At 40.7% G+C, this 23,764-nt stretch overlaps 1 protein-coding gene across 1 annotated transcript in view; it reads left to right on the top strand.

Annotated features, from left to right (window-relative positions):
* LOC146440507 (protein EFR3 homolog B-like) overlaps window positions 1-23,764 on the top strand; it is a gene marked incomplete at its 3' end in the record, with an annotated part of 66,027 nt that overhangs the window by 17,365 nt on the left and 24,898 nt on the right. The window contains exons 2-5 of the mRNA XM_085056784.1: window positions 10,416-10,492; window positions 13,949-14,076; window positions 15,946-16,096; window positions 19,930-20,051. Of these exons, the coding sequence (XP_084912910.1) occupies window positions 10,416-10,492; window positions 13,949-14,076; window positions 15,946-16,096; window positions 19,930-20,051 (478 nt within the window). The remainder of the gene's footprint in view (window positions 1-10,415; window positions 10,493-13,948; window positions 14,077-15,945; window positions 16,097-19,929; window positions 20,052-23,764) is intronic.

The raw sequence follows: 23,764 nt of genomic DNA, 5'->3' as shown, positions 1-23,764 counted from the left end.
ACGGAATTTTAATGGAATTTTTAGGGAACTTTTATGGAATTTTCCCGCCTTCCAATGGCAAATCCAACCCTTCAGTGCCTCCAATCCCTATTTCCTCTTTTCCCATGGAATTCCCACCCTGGAATGGATTGAAAACAGGAATTTCCTTTTCCTGCTTTTCCTCCCCCTTTTTTCCCTCCTTTTTTTTGTTCCCTTTTCCCTCTTTTTTCCACTCTTTTCCCTCTTTTTCCCAAATGTATTCCCTTCTTCTCCCTTGGGGTTTTGATGGAATTTTTCCCAGGCCAGGTTGGAGCATCCAGGGATGGGATTGGGATTTATTTGGGATTTATTTGGGATTGATTTGGGATTTATTTGGGATTGATTTGGAATTGATTTGGATTGGGATTGGGATTTATTTGGGATGAGATTTGGATGGAATTGGATGGGGATGGAAGTGGGATGGGATTGGGATGGATTTGGGATTGGAATTGGGATTGGATTGGGATAATAGGATTGTATGATATTGGGATTGGAATGGATTTGGAATTGGATTGGATTTGGATTAGATTTATTAGAATTGGATTGGGATTGGTGTTGGGACTGATATGGAATTGGGATTGGGATGGAATTGAAATGGAATTGAGATTGAAAATGGAATTGGGATTGGGATTGTGAATGGAATTGGAAGTGGAATTGGGATTGGGATGGGATTGGGATTCGGATGGCAAATGGGATTGGAATGGGGATTTGTTTGGGGTGGGATTGGGATGGTGGGACTTGGATTGGGATAATGAGATCAAATTAGAGTTGGGATGGGATTGGCATTGGATTGGGATGTGCTGGGATAGGATTGGGATTGGGATTGGGAATTTAGATTGGGGTTTGATTGGTTAGAATTGGATTGGGATTGGGATACGAGTGAGATTGGATTGGATTGGGGTGGAATAGAGATTGGGGTGGGATTGGGATTGGGATTGGGATTGGGATGGATTGAAATTGGAATTTGAATAGGATTGGGTTTGGATTGGGATAAAATAGGGTTGGATTTGAGGTTGGAATTGGAATTGGGATTGGACTGGGATGGATTTGGGATGGGATTGGGATTGGATAGGATTGGAATTGGGATTGGATTGAATTGAGATAGGATTGGGATGAGATTGGGATTGGGATTGGAATAGGATTGAGATAGGATTGGAATTGGGATTGGATTGAATTGGGATGAAATTGGGATAATGGGATTAGGATTGGGATAAAATTGGATTGGGATTGGAATTGGAATAAGAATTAGGATTGGGATTGGGGTGGAATTGGAATTGGAATTGGAATTGGAATTGGATTGGAATTGGATTGGAATTGGATTCTATTGGGATGGAAATGGAATTGGGATTGGGATTGGGGTTGGGATTGGGTATCAGATGGAATTGGAATGGAAAAATTGGAAATGGAATTGGAATTGAAATTGGAATTAGGATTGGGATTGTGAATGGGATTGGAAGTGGAATTGCAATTGGGATTGTTATTGGGATTGGATTGGGATAATAGGGTTGGGATTGGAATGGAATTGGAATTGGATTGGGATGTGCTGGGATAGGACTGGATTGGGATGGGTTTGGGATTGGACTGGAAATGGAATTGGAATGGAATTGGAATGGAATTGGGATGGAATTGGGATGGAATTGGGATGGAATAGAATGGAATTGGAATAATGGAATTGGGATTGGAATGGAATTGGAATTGGGATTGGGATTGGAAATAATTGGAATTGGAATGGAATTGGGATTGGAATTGGAATTGGGATTGGGATTGGAATTGAATTGGAATGGAATGGAATTGGAAATGGAATGGAATAGAATTGGGATTGGAATTGGAGTTATGAATGGAATTGGAATGGAATTGGGAATTGGAATTAATTGGAATTGGAATTAGATTGGAATGGAATTGGAATTGAATGGAATGGAATTGGGATTGGAATGGAATTGGAATGGAATTAATTGGAATTGGAATGGAATTGGAATTGGAATTAATTAAAATTGGAATTAATTGGAAATGGAATTAAAATAGGAATTAAAATTGGAATTGGAATTGGAATTGGAATTGGAATTAATTGGAATTGGAATTGGAGTTGAATGGAATTAAATTGGAATTGGAATTAATTGGAATTGGAATTGGAATTAATTGGAATTGGAATTGAATGGAATTAAATTGGAATTGGAATTAATTGGAATTCAAATTGGAATTAAAATTGGAATCTCAACGGGAACGGCTCCATCCAAAACCCGGACCCCGGATCCCAACATTCCCGGATCCGGATTCCCTCCCATCCCATCCCTTTCCCCACCAACTCCAGTCCGGATTTCCCCCAAATCCTCTCCACCTTTCCCACCTTTCCCGCCAGAATTCCCATCCATCCCAATTTCCCGGGAAAAAAAAAACCGCGGGAATGGGCGTGGCCAGCCTGGCGCATCCCAGAATTCCTGCGGATCCCCCAGAATTCCCAAAAAATTCCCATCCATCCAGCCAGCCAGCCGCATTCCCGGTTTTTTGGGGTTTTATTCCCGCAGCGATGGGGAAAATCGGGAAAAAAAGCTGGAATTCTCATCCCGCTTTTCCATGGCGCTGAGCGAATTCCCGGATTTATTCCCGGAATTCCCGAAATTCCTGGAATTCTTCCCAGAATTCCCGCGGCGCTCCTGGGAAATGCTGCCGGTGCCCGGAGCAGGTAGCGCCGGGAATGAATTATTTGGGGATTTTTTTGGGATTATTTGGGAATTTTTTGGGAATTTTTTGGGAATTTTTGGATTCGTGGAGGAGTTGGGAAAAGGGGGGGAAAGGGGGGGGAGGGTGGGAGTTGTTCCAGGGTTTTTTTAGGATTTTTTAGGGGTTTTTTTAGGATTTTTTTAGGATTTTTTCAGGGTTTTTTTAGGGTATTTCTGTGATTTTTGTAGGATTTTTTTTAGGGTTTTTCCAGGATTTTTGTAGGATTTTTCCAGGATTTTTTTAGGATTTTTTAGGGTTTTTCCAGGGTTTTTTAAGAGGATTTTTTAAAGGATTTTTTCCAGGAATTTTAAAGGATTTTTAAAGGATTTTTAGGGTTTTTTTCAGGATTTTAAAAGGATTTTTCCAGGGTTTTTTCAGGTTTTTTTAGGACCTTTTTTAGGATTTTTTTCAGGATTTTTTAAGGATTTTTTTCAGGATTTTAAAAGGATTTTTTTCCAGGATTTTTCCAGTTTTTTTTTTTTTTAGGATTTTTAAAGATTTTAGGATTTTTCTGGGTTTTCCCAGGGTTATTAGGATTTATCCCAGGATTTTTCCCGGATTTTTAAAGGATTTTTTTCAGGATTTTTTCAGGGTTTTTTAGGACCTTTTTTTAGGATTTTTCTAGGATTTTTTTAGGATTTTTTTAGGATTTTTCAGGGTTTTCCAGGGCTGTTTTAGGATTTTTTTTAGGATTTTTTTCAGGATTTGTAAAGGATTTTTTCAGGATTTTTAAAGGATTTTTAAAGGATTTTTTCAGGATTTTTAGGGTTTTTTTCAGAATTTTAAAAGGATTTTTTCAGGGTTTTTTAGGATTTTTTAAGGATTTTTTTTCAGGATTTTTTCAGGATTTTAAAAGGATTTTTTTAGGATTTTTCAGGGTTTTCCCAGGGTTGTTTTAGGATTTATCCCAGGATTTTTCAGGATTTTTCCAGGGTTTTTAAATTATTTTTCCAGTTTTTCTAGGGTTTTTCTGTAATTTTTGTAGGATTTTTCTAGGGGTTTTCCAGGATTTTTCCCAGGATTTTTCCAGGATTTTTCCAGGGTTTTTTTTAGGATTTTTCCAGGTTTTTAAAAGGGCTTTTCCAGGGTTGTTTTAGGATTTTTTTTAGGATTTTTTCCAGGATTTGTAAAGGATTTTTTCAGGATTTTTTCAGGATTTTAAAAGGATTTTTTCAGGGTTTTTTAGGATTTTTTAAGGATTTTTTTTTTCAGGATTTTTAAAGGATTTTTCAGGGTTTTCCCAGGGTTATTTTAAGATTTATCCCAGGATTTTTTCCGGATTATTTCCAGGATTTTTGTAGGATTTTTTCAGGATTTTTCCCAGGGTTTTTCCAGGATTTTTTTCAGGGTTTTTCCAGGTTTTTTATAGGATTTTTCTATAATTTTTACAGGATTTTTTCAGGATTTTAAAAGCATTTTTAAAATATTTTTTCAGGGTTTTCCCAGGGTTATTTTAGGATTTATCCCAGGATTTTTTCCGGATTTTTTCCAGGATTTTTGTAGGATTTTTATAGGACTTTCCCAGGATTTTTCTAGGATTTTTCGAGGTTTTTTTCCAGGATTTTTCCAGGATTTTTCCAGGATTTTTCCAGGATTTTTCTAGGTTTTTTTTCCAGGATTTTTCCAGGATTTTTTCAGGATTTTTAAAGGATTTTTAAAGGATTTTTCCAAGATTTTTCCAGGATTTTTTCAGGATTTTTCCAGGATTTTTTTCAGGATTTTTAAAGGATTTTTCCAGGATTTTTCCAGGATTTATCTCAGGATTTTTCCATGGCTTTTCTAGGATTTTTCCAGGATTTATCCCAGGGTTTTTCTCCAATATTTCTAGGATTTTTCCAGGGATTTTCCAGGATTTTTATAAGTTTTTTTTCCCAGGATTTATCCCAGAATTTTTCAGGGTTTTTCCAGTTGTTTTTTACTATTTTTCTATGATTTTTCCAGGATTTTTCCAAGAGTTTTCCAGGGCTTTTCCAGGTTTTTTTTAGGATTTTTTTCAGGGTTTTTTAAGGATTTTTCCAGCGTTTTTCTGGGTTTTTCTCCAGGATTTTTCTAGGATTTCCCCCAGGATTTATCCCAGATTTTTCCAGGGTTTTTTTTAGGATTTATCCCAGAATTTTTCCAGTTTTTTTCCAGCGTTTTTCTGGTTTTTTTATCCAGTTTTTTTTTTCAAGGTTTTTATAGGATTTTTCCAGGAATTTTTAGATTTATTCCAGGGGTTTTTTTAGGATTTATCCCAGGATTTTTTTAGGATTTTTAAAGGATTTTTCCAGCATTTTTCCAGGGTTTTTCCTAAGATTTTATAGGATTTTTCCAGCATTTTTTGGTCCAGATTTTTCCAGGTTTTTTAAAAGATTTTTCCAGGATTTTTGTAGGATTTTTCCAGGGTTTTCCCAAGACTTTTCCAGGATTTTTCTAGGACGTTTTTCCAGGATTTATCCCAGGATTTTTCCAGGGTTTTTCTAGTTTTTTTCCAGGTTTTTTTCTAGGATTTTTCCAGGTTTTTTCTAGGGGTTTTTTTTAGGATTTATCCCAGGATTTTTCCAGGATTTTTCTCAGATTTTTTTCACAGTTTTTCTACAATTTTCCAGGATTTTTCCAGGATTTTTCCAGGGTTTTCCAGGATTTTTCTAGGATTTTTCCAGGGCTTTTCATTAGGATTTTTCTCTGATTTTTCTAGGTTTCTTCTAGGATTTTTCCAGGATTTTTCTGGATTTTTCCAGGATTTATCCCAGAATTTTCCCAGGATTTCTATAGGATTTATCCCAGGATTTTTGTAGGATTTTTTTCAGGATATTTCCAGGGTTTTTTCCAGGATTTTTCCAGGTTTTTTTCCAGGATTTTTCCAGGATTTTTCCACGATTTTTCCAGCATTTATCTTAGGATTTTTTCCAGAACTTTTCTAGGATTTTTCCCAGGTTTTTTCCAGGATTTTTCTCAGATTTTTCCAGAGTTTTTCTAGGATTTATTTTTAATTTTCCCAGGATTTTTCCAGGATTTTTCTACAATTTTAAAATGATTTTTTCCAAGATTTTTCCCAGGAGTTTTTTAGGTTTTTTCCAGGATTTTTCCAGGGTTTTTCCATGGTTTTTGGTGTTTTTTCTATGATTTTTCCAAGACTTTTCTAGGATTTTTTCAGGGTTTTTCAAATATTTTTGTGGGATTTTCCAGGATTTTTTTCAGGATTTTTCCAGGATTTTTCCAGGATATTTCCAGGGTTTTTCTAAGATTTTTGTAGGATTTTTCCAGGGTTTTTCTAGGGTTTTTTTCCGGATTTTTCCAGGATTTTTCTAGGATTTTCCCCAGGATTTGTCCCAGAATTTTTGTAGGATTTTTCCAGGGTTTTTCTAAGATTTTTCCAGGATTTTTCTAGGTTTTTCCCGGGATTTTCCCAGGATTTTTCTACAATTTTTCTATTATTTTCCCAAGATTTTCCCAGGAATTTTTTTAGGGGTTTTTTCAGGATTTTCTCCAGGATTTTTCTAGGATTTTTCCAAGATTTTTCCAGGATTTTTCTAGGATTTTCTCAGGTTTTTCCAGGATTTTTCTAGTTTTTTCGAGGATTTTTCTAGGATTTGATTTAATTAAGGAATTGGATTTACTGAAGAACTTGAATTAATTAAGGAATTGGATTTAATTAATAAATTGGAATTAACGAAGGAATGGGGATGAATTTGGGAATTGGAATTAATTGGGGAATTTGAATTAATTAAGGAATTGGAATTAATTAAGGAATTGGGATGAATTCAGGAATTGGGTTTAATTCGGAAATTGGAATTAATGAAAGAATTGGAATTAATTAGGAAATTGAAGTTAATTAAGTAATTGGAATTAAGTGATTGGAATTAATTAAGTAATTGGATTTAATTAAGGAATTGGATTTCATTGAGAAATTTTAATTAATAAATTGGAATTAACGCAGGAATTGGGATGAATTTGGGAATTGGAATTAATTGAGGAATTTTAATTAATTTGGGAATTGGAATTAATGAAGGAATTCGGTTTAATTAAGGAATTGGAATTAATTAATGGATTGGATTAATTGGGGAATTTGATTTAATTCAGGAATTGGAATTAATGAAAGAATTTGAGTTAATTAAGGAATTGGAATTAATGAAAGAATTTGAATTAAGGAATTGGATTTAATTCTGGAATTGGAATTAATTAGGGAATTAGAATTAATTAAAGAATTGGAATTAATTGGGGAATTTTTCCCGATGGGATTTGGGATGAATCAGGAATGAGAAAATTCCCAACTGAATCCCAAAAATCTCCGGAATTTTTCGGGATTTGCGCCTGGCGGGAAAACCTCCGGAATTTTCCTTTATTTTTTTTGGGAATCTGCTGAGATTTTGGGAATTTTGGGAAAGAATTCAGGATGGGAATTCAGGGAATTTCCTCCAATCCTGGATTGAAATCCTTTGGAAAATCAGGAAAATCCACAGAGGGAATAAAATCCGGGATAACGGGAAAAAAAATCGGGAATTCGGGAGGAATTGCTGGAAATTCCGAGGAATTTCCTGGAGGATCCCAGAATTCCCAAAAGGAAATTTGGGAATTTGAGGAATTCCAGCTGCAGGGAAAGAATTCCACAGGAATTCCTCCCGGAGGGAATTTGGGATTTTCCGGGAATTCCGTGGAATTCCGGAGGTGGGAATGGGGAAAAGGTTTTTTCTTGGAATTTTGGGATGGGAAACTTTGGGATTTCTGGGAAAACTTTGGGATTTGGGATGGAAAACTTTGGGATTGCCTGGAAAACTTCAGGATTATTGGGAAAACTTTAGGATTTCTGGGAAAACTCCGGGATTTGGGTTGGAAAACTTTGGGATTTCCTGGAAAACTTCGGGATTATTGGGGAAACGTTGGGATTTGGGATGGAAAACTTTAGGATTTCTGGGAAAACTTTGGGATTTGGGATGGAAAACTTTGGGATTTCCTGGGAAAACTCCAGGATTTCCCAGCTTGGATCCCAATTTTCTGAATGATTTTCCCAATAATTTTCCCTCTTTTCCCAATTTTCCCAATGATTTTCCCAATTATTTTCCTGATAATTTTCCTGCTTTTCCCACTTTTCCCGATGATTTTCCTGATTTTATTTTCCCAATGATTTTTCCAATCATTTTCCTGATGATTTTCCTGATTTACCCAATGATTTTCCCAATGATTTTCCCAATGATTTTCCCTCTTTTCCCGACAATTTTCCCAATGATTTTCCCAATTATTTTCCTGAGGATTTTCCCAATGATTTTCCTGATTTTCCCAACACTTTTCCTGATGATTTCCCGACGATTTTCCTGATTTTATTTTCTCAATGATTTTCCCGATAATTTTCCTGCTTTCCCCGACGATTTTCCCAATGATTTTCCTGCTTTTCCTGATAATTTTCCCAATTATTTTCCTGATTATTTTCCCAATAATTTTTCCAGTAATTTTCCCAATAATTTTCCGTCTTGTCCCAACCATTTTCCCAAAGTTTTTCCTGCTTTTCCCAGATTTTATTCCCAGATTTCATTCCCAGATTTCATTTCCGGCTTTTATTCCCAGATTTCATTCCCGGTTTTTATTCCCAGATTTTATTCCAGGATTTTATTCCCGATTTTTATTCCCAGATTTCATTCCTGGATTTTATTCCCAGTTTTTTATTCCCGGATTTCATTCCCAGTTTTCATTCCCAGATTCCATTCCCGGTTTTTATTCCCAGATTTCATTCCCGGATTTCATTCCCAATTTCCATTCCCGGTTTTCATTCCCGGTTTTCATTCCCAGTTTTTATTCCCAGATTTCATTCCCAGATTTCATTCCCAGATTCCATTCCCAGTTTTTATTCCCAGTTTTTATTCCCAGATTTTATTCCCAGATTTTATTCCCAATTTTCCTTGCCAGTTTTTATTCCCAGATTTCATTCCCAGTTTTCATTCCCGGTTTTCATTCCCGGTTTCCATTCCCAGATTCCATTCCCAGTTTTCATTCCCAGATTTCATTCCCGGTTTTCATTCCCAGATTTTATTCCCAGTTTCCATTCCCAGATTTCATTCCCGGTTTTCATTCCCGGTTTCCATTCCCAGATTTCATTCCCAGATTTCATTCCCAGTTTCCATTCCCAGATTCCATTCCCGGTTTTCATTCCCGGTTTTCATTCCCGGTTTTTATTCCCAGATTTCATTCCCAGTTTTCATTCCCAGTTTCCATTCCCAGATTCCATTCCCAGTTTTTATTCCCAGATTCCATTCCCAGATTTCATTCCCAGTTTTCATTCCCAGATTTCATTCCCAGATTTCATTCCCAGATTTCATTCCCAGATTTCATTCCCAGATTCCATTCCCAGATTTCATTCCCAGATTTCATTCCCAGATTTCATTCCCAGATTTCATTCCCAGATTCCATTCCCAGATTTCATTCCCGGTTTTCATTCCCAGATTTCATTCCCAGTTTCCATTCCCAGATTTCATTCCCAGTTTTCATTCCCAGTTTTTATTCCTGGATTTCATTCCCAGTTTTCATTCCCAGATTCCATTCCCGGTTTCCATTCCCAGTTTCCATTCCCGGTTTCCATTCCCGGTTTTCATTCCCAGATTTCATTCCCAGTTTCCATTCCCAGTTTCCATTCCCAGTTTTCATTCCCAGATTTCATTCCCAGTTTTCATTCCCAGATTTCATTCCCGGTTTTCATTCCCGGTTTCCATTCCCAGATTCCATTCCCAGTTTTCATTCCCAGTTTCCATTCCCGGTTTCCATTCCCAGATTCCATTCCCAGTTTTCATTCCCAGTTTTCATTCCCGGTTTTCATTCCCAGATTTCATTCCCAGTTTTCATTCCCAGATTCCATTCCCAGATTTTATTCCCGGTTTTCATTCCCAGTTTTCATTCCCAGTTTTCATTCCCAGATTTCATTCCCAGTTTCCATTCCCAGTTTTCATTCCCAGATTTCATTCCCAGATTTCATTTCCGGCTTTTATTCCCAGTTTCCATTCCCAGATTTTATTCCCAGTTTTCATTCCCAGATTTCATTCCCAGTTTTTATTCCCAGATTTTATTCCCAGATTTCATTCCCGGTTTTTATTCCCACATTTCATTCTATTCCCAGATTTTATTCCCAGATTCCATTCCCGGTTTTCATTCCCGGATTTTATTTCCGGATTTCATTCCCAGATTTCATTCCCAGATTTCATTCCCAGTTTCCATTCCCAGATTTCATTCCCAGTTTCCATTCCCAGTTTCCATTCCCAGTTTTCATTCCCGGTTTTCATTCCCAGATTCCATTCCCGGTTTCCATTCCCAGATTCCATTCCCAGATTCCATTCCCGGTTTTCATTCCCGGTTTTTATTCCCAGATTTCATTCCCAGATTTCATTCCCAGTTTCCATTCCCAGATTTCATTCCCGGTTTTCATTCCCGGATTTCATTCCCAGTTTCCATTCCCAGATTTCATTCCCAGTTTCCATTCCCAGTTTTCCTTCCCAGATTCAATTCCCAGTTTCCATTCCCGGTTTTCATTCCCAGATTTCATTCCCAGTTTCCATTCCCAGATTTCATTCCCAGATTTCATTCCCGGATTCCATTCCCAGTTTCCATTCCCAGTTTTCATTCCCAGTTTTCATTCCCAGATTCCATTCCCAGTTTCCATTCCCAGTTTTCATTCCCGGTTTCCATTCCCGGTTTTCATTCCCGGTTTTTTTCCCCAGGGGTGTGCGGCTGCTGCGGAGCTCTCCGGCCGCGCTACAAGCGCCTGGTGGATAACATCTTCCCCGAGGATCCCGAGGTGATTCCAGCGCTTTTCCGGGAATTACGGGAATTCCGGGAATTCTGGGAATTTTGGGAATTCATTCCCATCCTGGGAATTCCCAGAGATGGGAATTTTCCCGGAGAATTGGGAATTGGGGAGGGAGGGGAAAGAGGGAGGCAATCCTGGGTTTTTTGGGATTTTGGGGTTTGGGGTTTGGGATTTTGGGGTTTGGAATTTGGGATTTCAGGTTTGGGATTTTGGGGTTTGGGGTTTGGGATTTTGGGATTGGGAATTTGGGGATTTGGGGATTGGGATTTGGAATTTTGGGGTTTGGGATTTTGGGGTTTGGAATTTGGGATTTGGGGATGAGGAATTTGGGATTTGGGGTTTGCAATTTGGGAGTTTGGGGATTGGGAATTTGGAATTTGGGATTTGGGATTTGGAATTTTGGAATTTGAGGTTTGGAATTTTGGAATTTGGGGTTTAGAATTTGGGATTTTAGGGTTTGGGATTTGGGATTTTGGGATTTGGGATTTGGGATTTGGGATTTGGGATTTTGGGATTTGGGATTTTGAGATTTGGGATTTTGGGATTTGGGATTTTGGGGTTTGGAATTTGGGATTTTGGGATGTGGGATTGGGATTTTGGGATTTGGGATTTTGGGATGTGGGATTGGGAATTTGGGATTTGGGATTTGGGGATTGCGAATTTGGAATTTGGGATTTTGGGGTTTGGGGTTTGGGATTTGGGGTTTGGGGTTTGGAATTTTGGAATTTGGGATTTTGGGGTTTGGGGTTTTGGATTTTGGGATTTGGGGATTGGGAATTTGGAATTTGGGATTTTGGGGTTTGGGATTTGGGGTGGATGGGAAGGTGAGGAATTGGATCCAATCCTGCTTTTCCCAGGATTTGGGATTTGGGATCCAAACCTTTTTGGATTTTGAACCCTTTTGGGATTTGGGGTGGATGGGAAGGATGAGGGATTGGGATCCAATCCTTGGGTTTTTTTGGGATTTGGGATTGGGAATTGGGAATTTTGGGGTTTGGAATTTGGGATTTGGTTGGATGGGAAGGTGGGGAATTGGATCCAATCTTTGGGTTTTTTTGGGATTTGGGATTGGGAATTTGGGATTTAGTTGGATGGCAAGGATGAGAAATTGGATCCAATCCTGCTTTTTTTGGGATTTGGGATCCAAAATTTTCCCAGGATTTGGGATTTGGGCTCCAAACTTTTTTTGATTTTGAACCTTTTTGGGATTTGGGATTGGGAATTTGGGATTTTGGGGTTTCGAATTTGGGATTTGTTGTGGATGGGAAGGTGGGGAATTGGGATCCAATCTTTGGGTTTTTTTGGGATTTGGGATTTGGGATTTGGGTGAACAAGAAGGTGGGGAGTTGGATCTAATCCTGCTTTTTCCGGGCTTTGGGATCCAAATTTTTTTCCTAGGATTTGGGATTTGCGATTGGGAATTCAGGATTCAGGATTGGGAATTCGGGATCTGAAATTTGGGATTTGGAATTTGGGTGGACAGGAAGGTGGGGATTGTGTCCGATCCTTGTTTGCTTTGGGATTTGGAATTTAGAATTTGGGATTTGGGATTTGGGGGGACGAGAAGGTGGGAAATCAGATCCGATCCTTCTTTTTTTGGGGGGATTTGGCATTTGGGATTTGGCTGGGAATAACTGAGGTTTTCCTGGGAATGCTTGGATCTCATTCCCATTCCTGTTCCCATTTCCTTTCCCATTCCAACTCCCATTCCCATTCTTCCCATTCTTCCCATTCTTCCCATTCTTCCCATTCTTCCCATTCTTCCCATTCTATTCCCGTTCCTGTTCCCATCCCTGTTATTCCTGTCATTCCCATTATTCCCATCATTGCCATTATTGCCATTCCTTCCTATTCCCATTCCCATTATTCCTATTATTCCCAACTTTCCCATTCCATTCCCATTCCCATTATTCCTAATATTCCCATTATTCCCATTATTCCCATTATTCCCATTATTCCCATTCTATTTCCATTCCATTCCCATCCCATCCCATTCCCATTTTTCCCATTCCCATTCCCAATTTCCATTCCTTTTGTGTTCCCATTCCATTCCCATTATTCCCATTATTCCCAATCCAATTCTCATCCATTCCATTCCCATCCCATTCCCATCTCCATTCTTTTCCCATTCCCATTCCATTCCCATTCCTGTTATTCCAATCCCCATTCTCACTCTATTCCCATTCTATTCTCCTTCCCATTTCCATTCCCATTCCATTCCATTCCATTCCCATTATTCCCATTATTCCCATTATTCCCATTATTCCCATTATTCCCATTATTCCCATTATTGCTATGATTCCCATTCCTTTCCTATTCCCATTCCTTTTCCCATCCCAATTCTCATCCCCATTCCCACTATTTCCATCATTCCCACCATTCCCAATCCCATTCCCACCATTCCCATTCCCATTATTCCCATCATTCCCATCATCCTCATCATTCCCATCATTCCCAATCCCATTCCCATAATTCCCATTCCATTCCCATTCCCATTATTTCCATTATTTCCTTTATTCCCATTATTCCCATTATTCCCATTATTCACCTTATTCCCATTATTCCCATTATTCCCATTATTCCCATTCCCATTCTTCCCATTCTATTCCCATCCCCATTATTCCCATTATTCCTATTATTCCCATTCCATTCCCATTTCCATTTCCATTCCTGTCATTCCCATTATTCCCATTATTCCCATTATTCCCACTCCCATTCTTCCCATTCTATTCCCATCCCCATTATTCCCATTATTCCTATTATTCCCATTCCATTCCCATTCCATTCCCATTCCCATTTCCATTTCCATTCCTGTCATTCCCATTATTCCCACTATTCCCATTCTATTCCCACTCCCGTTCCCATTATTCCCATTATTCCCATTATTCCCATCATTCCCATCATTCCCACCATTCCCAACCCCATTCCCACCATTCCCAATCCCATTCCATTCCCATTCCCATTTCCATTATTTCCTTTATTTCCATTATTCCCATTATTCCCATTATTCCCATTATTCCCATTATTCCTGCCATTCCCATCATTCCCATTCCCATTCCCATCATTCCCATCATTCCCAATCCCATTCCCACCATTCCCAATCCCATTCCCATTATTCCCATCATCCCGAATCCCATTCCCAATCCCATCCCATTCCCAATCCCATTCCCACCATTCCCACCATTCCCATTCCCAATCCCATTCCTCCCATTCCCAATCCCAATCCCATTCCCAATCCCATTCCCACCATTCCCACCATTCCCATTCCCAATCCCATCATTCCCATTCCCGCCATTCCCAATCCCAATCCCATTCCCAATCCCACCATTCCCATTCCCAATCCCATTCCCATCATTCCCATTCCCAATCCCATCATTCCCAATCCCATTCCCACCATTCCCGTTCCCAATCCCAATCCCAATCCCATTCCCAATCCCATTCCAGGATGGTCTGGTGAAGACCAACATGGAGAAGTTGACCTTCTACGCTCTGTCGGCTCCGGAGAAGTTGGATCGGATCGGAGCGTACCTGTCGGAGAGGATGATCCGCGACGTCAGCCGCCACCGCTACGGGTCAGGGAGACGGGAAATCCCGGAAAATCCCGGGGAAATCCCGGGAAATCGGGAAAAATCCGGGAAAATATGGGAATATCTGGGAAAATATGGGGAAAATCCCAGAAAAAACGGGGAAAATCCCACAAAAAATGGGGAAAATCTGGGAAAATATGGGAAAATCCCGTCAAAACCAGGGAAAATCCCAGAAAAATATGGGAAAAATATGGAAAATATGGGAAAATATGGAAAATATGGGAAAATACAGGAAAATATGGGAGTATATGGGAAAATATGGGAAAATATGGGAAATATGGGAAAATATGGGAAAATCGCGGAAAATATGGGAATATCTGGGAAAAATACAGGAAAAATCCAGGAAAATCCCAGAAAAAAAGGGAAAATATGGAAAATCCGGGAAAATCTGGGAAAATCTGGGAAAAATATGGGAAAATATGGGAAAATCCCAGAAAAAAATGGGGAAAATCTGGGAAAATATGGGAAAAAATCACGGAAAATATGGGAAAATATGGGAAAAATCAGGGAAAATATCCCTTCCATTCACAATTCCCAGTTCTCCATTCCCAATTCCCAAATCCATTCCAAATTCCCTTCCCAATTCTATTCCCAATTCCCTTTCATTCCCAATTCCCCATACCCTTCTCATTTGTCATTTCCCGATTCCCTTTCAATTCCCAATTCCCAGTTCCTTTCCTTCTCTTCCCAATTCCCATTTCCCTTCCATTCCCAATTCCCAATTCTCAATTCTCTTCCCAATTCCCAATCCCCTTCCACTCAAAATTCCCAATTCCATTCCCAATTCCGAATTGCCTTCAATTCCCAGTTTCCTATTCCCTTCCATTCCCAATTCCCATTCCCAATTCTCCATTCCCATTTCTCACTTCCCAATTCCCAATTCCGTTCCATTCCCAATTTTCAATTCCCAATTCCCTTCCGTTCCCAGTTCCTAATTCTCCATTCCCAGTTCCCCTCCCATTTCCCAGTTCCCAAATCCATTCCCAATTCCCAAATCCCTTCCCTTGCCAATTACATTCCCAATGCCATTCCCAGTTCCCAATTCCCAATTCCCTTCCATTTCCAATCCCCAATTCCCAATTCCATTCCCAATTCCTACTTCCATTCCCAACTCCCTATTTCCTTCCCTAAATCCCTTCCCAATTCCTATTCCCAATTCCAAATTGCCTTCAACTCCCCATTCCCAATTCCCAGTTTCCTTCTATTCCCAATTTTCAATTCCCAATTCCCAATTCCCAATTCCATTCCCAATTCCCAGTTCCCAATTCCATTCCCAATTCCCAATTCCATTCCCAATTCCCAGTTCCCAATTCCTTCCCAATTCCCAATTCCATTCCCTATTCTCAATTCCTATCCATTCCCAATTCCCATTTCCCAATTCCTTTCTATTCCCAGTTCCCAAATCCCTTCCATTCCCAATTCCCAATTCCATTCCCAATTCCAAATTCCATTCCCAATTCCCATTTCCCATTTCCCAATTCCTTTCTATTCCCAATTCCCAATTCCCTTCCCTTCCCAATTCCCTATTCCCAATTCCATTCCCAATTCCATTCCCAATTCCATTCCCAATTCCCAATTCCCATTTCCCATTTCCCATTTCCCAATTCCCAATTCCCAATTAATTCCATTCCCAATTCCATTCCCAATTTTCAATTCCCAATTCCCAATTCCATTCCCATTCCCAATTCCCAATTCCCATTTCCTTTCCATTCCCAATTCCCATTTCCCAATCCCCAATCCCCAACCCCACACCCCCCGTCTCTCTCTGCAGTTCCTCTCCCACCGTTCCCGTCGTTCCCACAATTCTTACAATTCCCGGAATTCCCATTTTTCCCGTTTTTCCCCCAACTCCAGCTACGTGTGCATCGCGATGGAGGCTCTGGACCAGCTGCTGATGGCGTGTCACTGCCAGAGCATCAACCTCTTCGTCGAGAGCTTCCTGAAGATGGTGGGGAAGCTGCTGGAGTCCGAAAAACCCAACCTGCAGATCCTGGGAACCAACTCGGTGAGAAATGGTGGGAATTCTGGGAATTCTGTGGGAATTCTGGGGGAAAACGGGCTGGGAAAGGTGGGGATTTTTGGGAAAAGTGGGAGAAAATGGCTGGAAAAGGTGAGGATTTGCTGTGGGGAAACTGCTGGAGTCCGAGAAACCCAACCTGCAGATCCTGGGAACCAACTCGGTGAGACAGGATGGGAATTCCGGGAATTCCTTGGGAATTCCGTGGGAAAACGGGCTGGGAAAGGTGGGGATTGCTGGGAAAAGTAGGGGAAAAGGGCTGGAAAAGGTGAGGATTTTCTGTGGGGAAACTGCTGGAGTCCGAGAAACCCAACCTGCAGATCCTGGGAACCAACTCGGTGAGAAATGATGGGAATTCTGGGAATTCTGTGGGAATTCTGGGGGAAAAGGGGCTGGGAAAGGTGCGGATTTTTGGGAAAAGTGGTAGAAAACGGCTGGAAAAATCTGTGGGATTTTTGGGAAAAGTGGCAAAATCCCAACTGAAAACAGGGAAAACAGCTGGAAACATCTGTAGGATTTTCTGGGAAAGTGGGAGAATTCCAAGAAAAGGTGAGGATTTTTGGGAAAAGTGGGAGAAAACAGCTGGGAAAAGTTGGGATTTTCTGTGGGGAAGCTGCTGGAGTTGGAAAAACCCAACCTGCAGATCCTGGGAACCAACTCGGTGAGAAATGATGGGAATTCTGGGAATTCTGTGGGAATTCTGTGGGAATTCCGTGGGAATTCTGTGGGAAAACGGGCTGGGAAAGGTGGGGATTTTTGGGAAAAGTGGGAGAAAATTACTGGAAAAGGTGAGGATTTGCTGTGGGGAAGCTGCTGGAGTCGGAGAAACCCAACCTGCAGATCCTGGGAACCAACTCGGTGAGACAGGATGGGAATTCTGGGAATTCCATAGGAAAATGGGCTGGAAAAGGTGGGGATTTTTGGGAAAAGTGGTGAAATCCCAAGGGAAAACACCTGGAAAAAGTTGGGATTTTCTGTGGGGAAGCTGCTGGAGTCCGAGAAACCCAACCTGCAGATCCTGGGAACCAACTCGGTGAGACAGGATGGGAATTCTGGGAATTCTGTGGGAATTCGGTGGGAATTCCATGGGAAAACGGGCTGGAAAAGGTGGGGATTTTTGGGAAAAGTGGGAGAAAACAGCTGGAAAAGATGAGGATTTTCTGTGGGGAAGCTGCTGGAGTCCGAGAAACCCAACCTGCAGATCCTGGGAACCAACTCGGTGAGAAATGGTGGGAATTCTGGGAATTCTGGGAATTCCATGGGAAAATGGGCTGGAAAAGGTGGGGATTTTTGGGAAAAGTGGGAGAAAATGGCTGGAAAAGGTGAGGATTTTCTGTGGGGAAGCTGCTGGACTCTGAAAAACCCAACCTGCAGATCCTGGGAACCAACTCGGTGAGAAATGGTGGGAATTCCGTGGGAATTCTGTGGGAATTCCATGGGAAAACGGGCTGGGAAAGGTGGGGATTTTTGGGAAAACTGGTAGAAAACAGCTGGAAAAATCTGTGGGGTTTTCGGGAAAAGTGGCAAAATCCCAACTGAAAACAGGGAAAACAGCTGGAAAAATCTGTAGGATTTTCTGGGAAAGTGGGAGAATTCCAAGAAAATGTGAGGATTTTTGGGAAAAGTGGGAGAAAACAGGTGGAAAAAGTTGGGATTTTCTGTGGGGAAGCTGCTGGAGGAGTTAGAAAAACCCAACCTGCAGATCCTGGGAACCAACTCGGTGAGACATGATGGGAATTCTGGGAATTCTGTGGGAATTCCATGGGAATTTCATGGGAAAAAGGGCTGGAAAAGGTGGGGATTTTTGGGAAAAGTGGTGAAATCCCAAGGGAAAACAGCTGGGAAAAGTCGGGATTTTCACGGGGAAATCCTGGGAAAAATCCCAGAAAAATCCCAGAAAAATCCTGGAAAAAATCCGGGAAAAAAGAGCAGAAAAAATCCCAGAAAAATAATGGGAAAATCCTGGGAAAAATCCCAGAAGAAATTTTTTAAAAATCCCCCAAAAATCCCGGGAGAAATCCCAAAAAAATTACGCAGGAATTCCACCCAAAATTTTGGGATTTTGGGAATTTTGCTGCAGCTTTTCCAGCTCTTTTCCCTTGGGATTTTGCCACTATTTGGTGGGTTTTGTGGGAAAAGTGGCAGAATTCCAAGGGAAAAGCTGGGAAAGGTGAGGATTTTTGGGAATAATGGCAAAATCCCATGGGACAACAGCTGGAAAAACCTGCGGGATTTTGTGGAAAACTGGAAGAATTCCAGGGGAAGAATGTGGAAAAGGTTGGGATTTTTGGGAAAAGTGAGAGAAAACAACCAGAAAAGCTGAGTAATTTCAGGAAAGGTGGGAGAATTCCAAGGGAAAAAAGATGGAAAAGCTGGAATTTCCTGGGAAAGTGGCAAAATCCCAAGGGAAATAGCTGGAAAAATCTGAGGGGTTTTGTGGGAAAAGTGGGAGAATTCCAAGAGGATTTTCTGGGAATGTGGGGGAATTCGGAGGGAAAATGAGTGGGAAAGGTGAGGATTTTCCTGGGATTTTTTGGGGTTTCTTTGGGATTTTTCTGGGATTTTCCTGCGATTTTTCCCACTGTTTGTCCTGGGATTTTTCTGAGATTTTTCCCACATTTTTTCTGGGATTTTTCCTGGGATTTTCCTGGGATTTTTTCCAGGATTTTCCCCATGATTTTCCCTCGATTTTTCCTGGAATTTTGGTGGGATTTTTCCTGGCATTTTTTCCAGGATTTTTCTGGGATTTTCCTGGGATTTTCCCAGGTTTTTACCACAATTTTTCCTGGGATTTTTCTGGGATTTTCCTGGAATTTTTCCCGCTATTTTCCCTGGGATTTTCCTGGGATTTTTCCAGTATTTTCCTGGGATTTTCCCAGGATTTTTCCCGTGATTTTTCTGGGATTTTCCCAGGATTTCCCTGCACTTTTCCCCAGGATTTTTCTTGGATTTTCCTGGGATTTTTCTGGGATTTTCCTGAGATTTTCCTGGAATTTTTCTGGGATTTTCCTGTGATTTTCCCACAATTCTTTCCTGGGATTTTTCCAGGATTTCCCCAGGATTTTTCCCAGGATATTCTGGGATTTTCCTGGGATTTCCCTGGGATTTTCCTGGGATTTTTCCCGGGACTTTTCCCATGATTTTTCCAGGATTTTTCCCAGGATTTTCCTGTAACTTTCCCATGATTTTCCTGGGATTTTTATGTGATTTTCATGGGATTTTTCCATGATCTTTCCCAGGATTTCCCCGTGATTTTCCTGCGATTTTCCCACAATTTTCCTGTGATTCTTCCCAGGATTTTCCCGGTATTTTTCCGAGGATTTCCCCACGATTTTCCTGGTATTTTTCTGAGATTTTCCCATGATTTTTCCCACAATTTTCCCCGCGATTTTCCTGTGATTTTTCTAGGATTTTTCCCGCAATTTTCCTGTGATTTTTCTGAGATTTTTCCCACGATTTTCCCAGGATTTTTCTGGGATTTTTTGCCATGATTTTTCTGGGATTTTCCCCAGGATTTCCCCGCAATTTTTCCTGGGATTTTTCTTGGATTTTTCTTGGATTTTTCCCTTGATTTTTCCTGGGATTCTCCTGGGATTTTTCTGGGATTTTTCGCATTTTTTCCCAGAATTTCCCCGGTATTTTTCCCAGGATTTTCCCATGATTTCCCTGCAATTTTCCCATGATTTTTCCCAGAATTTCCCGCTATTTTCCCGGGATTTTTCCTGCAATTTCCCCACAATTTTCCTGCTATTTTTCCCAGGATTTCCCGTGGATTTCCCCGTGATTTCAGCCCTCCATTCCCGTTGTTTTTTCTCCCGCAGTTTGTGAAGTTTGCCAACATCGAGGAGGACACTCCATCCTACCATCGCAGCTACGACTTCTTCGTGTCGCGCTTCAGCGAGATGTGTCACTCTGGGCACGAGGATCCTGATATACGGAAAAAGTGAGATGGGAATTCCAGGGAAAAATCCTGGGAAAATCCCGGGAAAATCCCAGGAAAAAATCCTGGGAAAACCCGGAAAAAAATCAGAAAAAATCCGGAAAAAATCCGGAAAAAATCCCAGAAATAATGGCTTTGGGAATGGGATTTGGGGATTTAGGATTTAGGGATTTGTGTCACTCCAGGCATGAGGACCCTGACATCTGGAAAAAGTGAGGAGGGAAAAACTGGGAAAAATCCTGGGAAAATCCGGAAGAAATTCAGAAAAAATCCGGAAAAAATCTGGAAAAAATCCCAGAAATAATGGCTTTGGGAATGGGATTTGGGGATTTAGAGATTCAGATGTGTCACTCTGGCCATGAGGATCCTGACATACGGAAAAAGTGAGATGGGAAAATCCCGGGAAAATCCCAGGAAAAATTCAGAAAAAATCTGGAAAAAATCCTGGGAAAATCTGGAAAAAATCCTGGGAAAATCCCAGGAAAAAAAGGGAAAAAAACTGAAAAACTCCCAGAAAAAAAATGAGAATGAAGTTTGGGAATGGGATTGGGAATGGGATTTAGGGATTTAGGGATTCAGATGTGTCACTATGGGCATGAGGATCCTGACATACGGAAAAAGTGAGATGGGAATTCCAGGGAAATCCCGGAAAAATATTGGGAAAATCCCAGGAAAAAATTCAGAAAAAATCCTGGGAAAATCTGTAAAAAATCCGGAAAAAATCCGGAAAAATCCAGAAAAAAATCTGGAAAAAATCCCAGAAATAATGGCTTTGGGAATGGGATTTGGGAATGGGATGAAGAGATGGGATTTGGGGATTTAGGGGATTTAGGGATTCAGATGTGTCACTCTGGCCACGAGGATCCCGACATCCAGAAAAAGTGAGCGAGGAAAATCCCGGAAAAATCCCAGGAAAAAATTCAGAAAAAATCCTGGGAAAATCTGGAAAAAATCCCAGAAATAATGGCTTTGGGAATTGGGATTTGGGAATGGGATGAAGAGATGGGATTTGGAGATTTAGGGATTTAGGGATTCAGATGTGTCACTCTGGGCATGAGGATCCCGACATCCGGAAAAAGTGAGATGGGAAAATCCCGGGAAAATCCCAGGAAAAAATTCAGAAAAAATCTGGAAAAAATCCTGGGAAAATTCAGAAAAAATTCAGAAAAAATTCAGAAAAAATCTGGAAAAAATCCCAGAAATAATGGCTTTGGGAATGGGGTTTGGGAATGGGATTTTGGGGATTTGGGGATTTAGGGATTTAGGGAATTGTGTCACTCCGGGCATGAGGATCTTGACATCCAGAAAAAGTGAGGAATTCCAGAGAAATCCCGGGAAAATCTGGGAAAAAAATGGGAAAAATCCTGGAAAAAAAATGGGAAAAATCCCAGGAATAATGGCTGGGAATGGGGTTTGGGAATGGGAATTAGAAAAAGTTTAGGAATTTTCCTTTTCATGGAATTCCCGGTTTTTTCCATGGAATTCAGGGCTTTTCACAGAAATTTCTTTTTCATGGAATTCAGGCTTTTCCATGGAATTTTCCTTTTCTTGAAATTTTGGGGTTTTTTCCACTGAATTCTGGGTTTTTCATGGAATTCCGGGTTTTCCACGGAATTTTCCTTTTCCTGGAATTCTGGGTTTTTTGAGGAATTCAGGGCTTTTCATGGAAATTTCCTTATCATGGAATTTTCCTTCTTACGGAATTTTGGGATTTCCATGGAATTTTCCTTTTCATGGAATTCAGGGTTTTTCATGGAATTTTCCTTTTCATGGAATTCGTTGTTTTCCATGGAATTTTCCTTCTCGTGGAATTCAGGATTTTTCTTGGAATTCTGGTTTTCTTCATTTTCCTTTTTCATGGAATTCTGGGTTTTTCCATTGAATTTCCCTTTCCATCGACTTTGGGTTTTTTCACACAATTCTGGATTTTTTAATGGAATTCTGGGTTTTTCATGGAATTTCCCTTTTCGTGGAATTCAGGCTTTTCCACAGAATTTTCCTCTTCATGGAATTCAGGATTTTTGGTGGAATTCAAGCTTTTCCACGGAATTTTCACAAAATTTTGGTTTTTTCACGGAATTTTCCTTCCCTTGAAATTCTGGGTTTTTCGTGGAATTCCGGGTTTTTCACAGAATTCCAAGTTTTCCATGGAATTTTCCCCTTCATCGAATTCGGGGGTTTTTCATCGAATTCAAGGGGCTGCTGACAAATCCCTGAAATCCCCAGAATTCCCATTTTTTCCCGATTTTTTTCCCCCAGGATCCGGATATCTGGGATCAAGGGGTTGTGGTGGGTGATGACAAATTCCTGGAAAATCACGGTTTTCCACGAAATTTTCCTTTTTGTGGAATTCGGGCTTTTTCACGGAATTGTGGGTTTTTCACGGAATTTTCCTCTTCATGGAATTCAGTGTTTTTTGTGGAATTTTCCTTCTCAAAGAATTTGGGGTTTTTCGTGGAATTTTCCTCTTCATGGAATTCTGGGTTTTTCATTTTCCATTTTCATCGAATTCTGGGTTTTTCCGTTGAATTTTCCTTTCCATCGACTTTGGGATTTTTCACGGAATTCTGGGTTTTTCCATGGAATTTCCCTTCCCACATCATTCTGGGTTTATCCCAAGCTGGTCATTCCGAGCTGGAATTCCCAGAATTCCCAGAATTCCCATTATTTTTCCCCAGGATCCGGATGTCGGGGATTGTGATGAATTCCCAGAATCCCCAGAATTCCCATTTTTTCCCATTTTTCCCCAGGATCCGGATGTCGGGGATCCGCGGCCTGCAGGGCGTGGTGATGACAAATTCCCAAAATTCCCAGAATTCCCATTTTTTCCCAATTTTTATTCCCTAGGATCCGGATGTTGGGGATCAAAGGGCTGCAGACAAATCCCCAAAATTCCCAAAATTCCCGTTATTTTTCTATAGGATCCGGATGTCAGGGATCCGGGGGCTGCAGGGCGTGGTGATGATAAATCCCCAGAATTCCCAGAATTCCCGTTATTTTTCCCCAGGATCCGGATGTCGGGGATTGTGATGAATTCCCAGAATTCCCAAAATTCCCGTTATTTCCCCAGGATCCGGATGTCGGGGATCCGCGGCCTGCAGGGCGTGCTGATGACAAATTCCCATTTTTCCCAATTTTTATTCCCAATTTTTATCCCCAGGATCCGGATGTCGGGGATCCGCGGCCTGCAGGGCGTGCTGATGACAAATCCCCAGAATTCCCAAAATTCCCAATTTTAATTCCCAATTTTTATTCCCAAAGGATCCGGATGTCGGGGATCCGGGGCCTGCAGGGCGTGGTGATGACAAACCCCCAGAATTCCCAAAATTCCCAATTTTTATTCCATAGGATCTGGATGTCGGGGATTGTGATGAATTCCCAGAATTCCCAATTTTTATTTCCATTTTCACATAGGATCCGGATGTCGGGGATCCGCGGCCTGCAGGGCGTGGTGATGACAAATCCCCAGAATTCCCAGAATTCCCAATTTTTATTCCATAGGATCCGGATGTCAGGGATTGTGATGAATTCCCAGAATTCCCAAAAGTCCCAAAATTCCCGTTATTTCCTCAGGGTCTGGATGTCGGGGATTGTGATGAATTCCCAGAATTCCCAGAATTCCCATTTTTCCCAATTTTTATTCCCAGGATCCGGATGTCGGGGATCCGCGGCCTGCAGGGCGTGGTGATGACAAATTCCCAAAATTCCCAATTTTT

The sequence above is a fragment of the Lichenostomus cassidix genome, chromosome 3 (genome assembly GCF_008360975.1).
Source record: "Lichenostomus cassidix isolate B80296 chromosome 3, HeHo_3.0, whole genome shotgun sequence".
NCBI classification, from domain to species: domain Eukaryota; kingdom Metazoa; phylum Chordata; class Aves; order Passeriformes; family Meliphagidae; genus Lichenostomus; species Lichenostomus cassidix.
The sequence above is the reverse complement of the archived record's forward strand: the minus strand, read 5'-3'. Positions and strand labels throughout refer to the sequence as shown.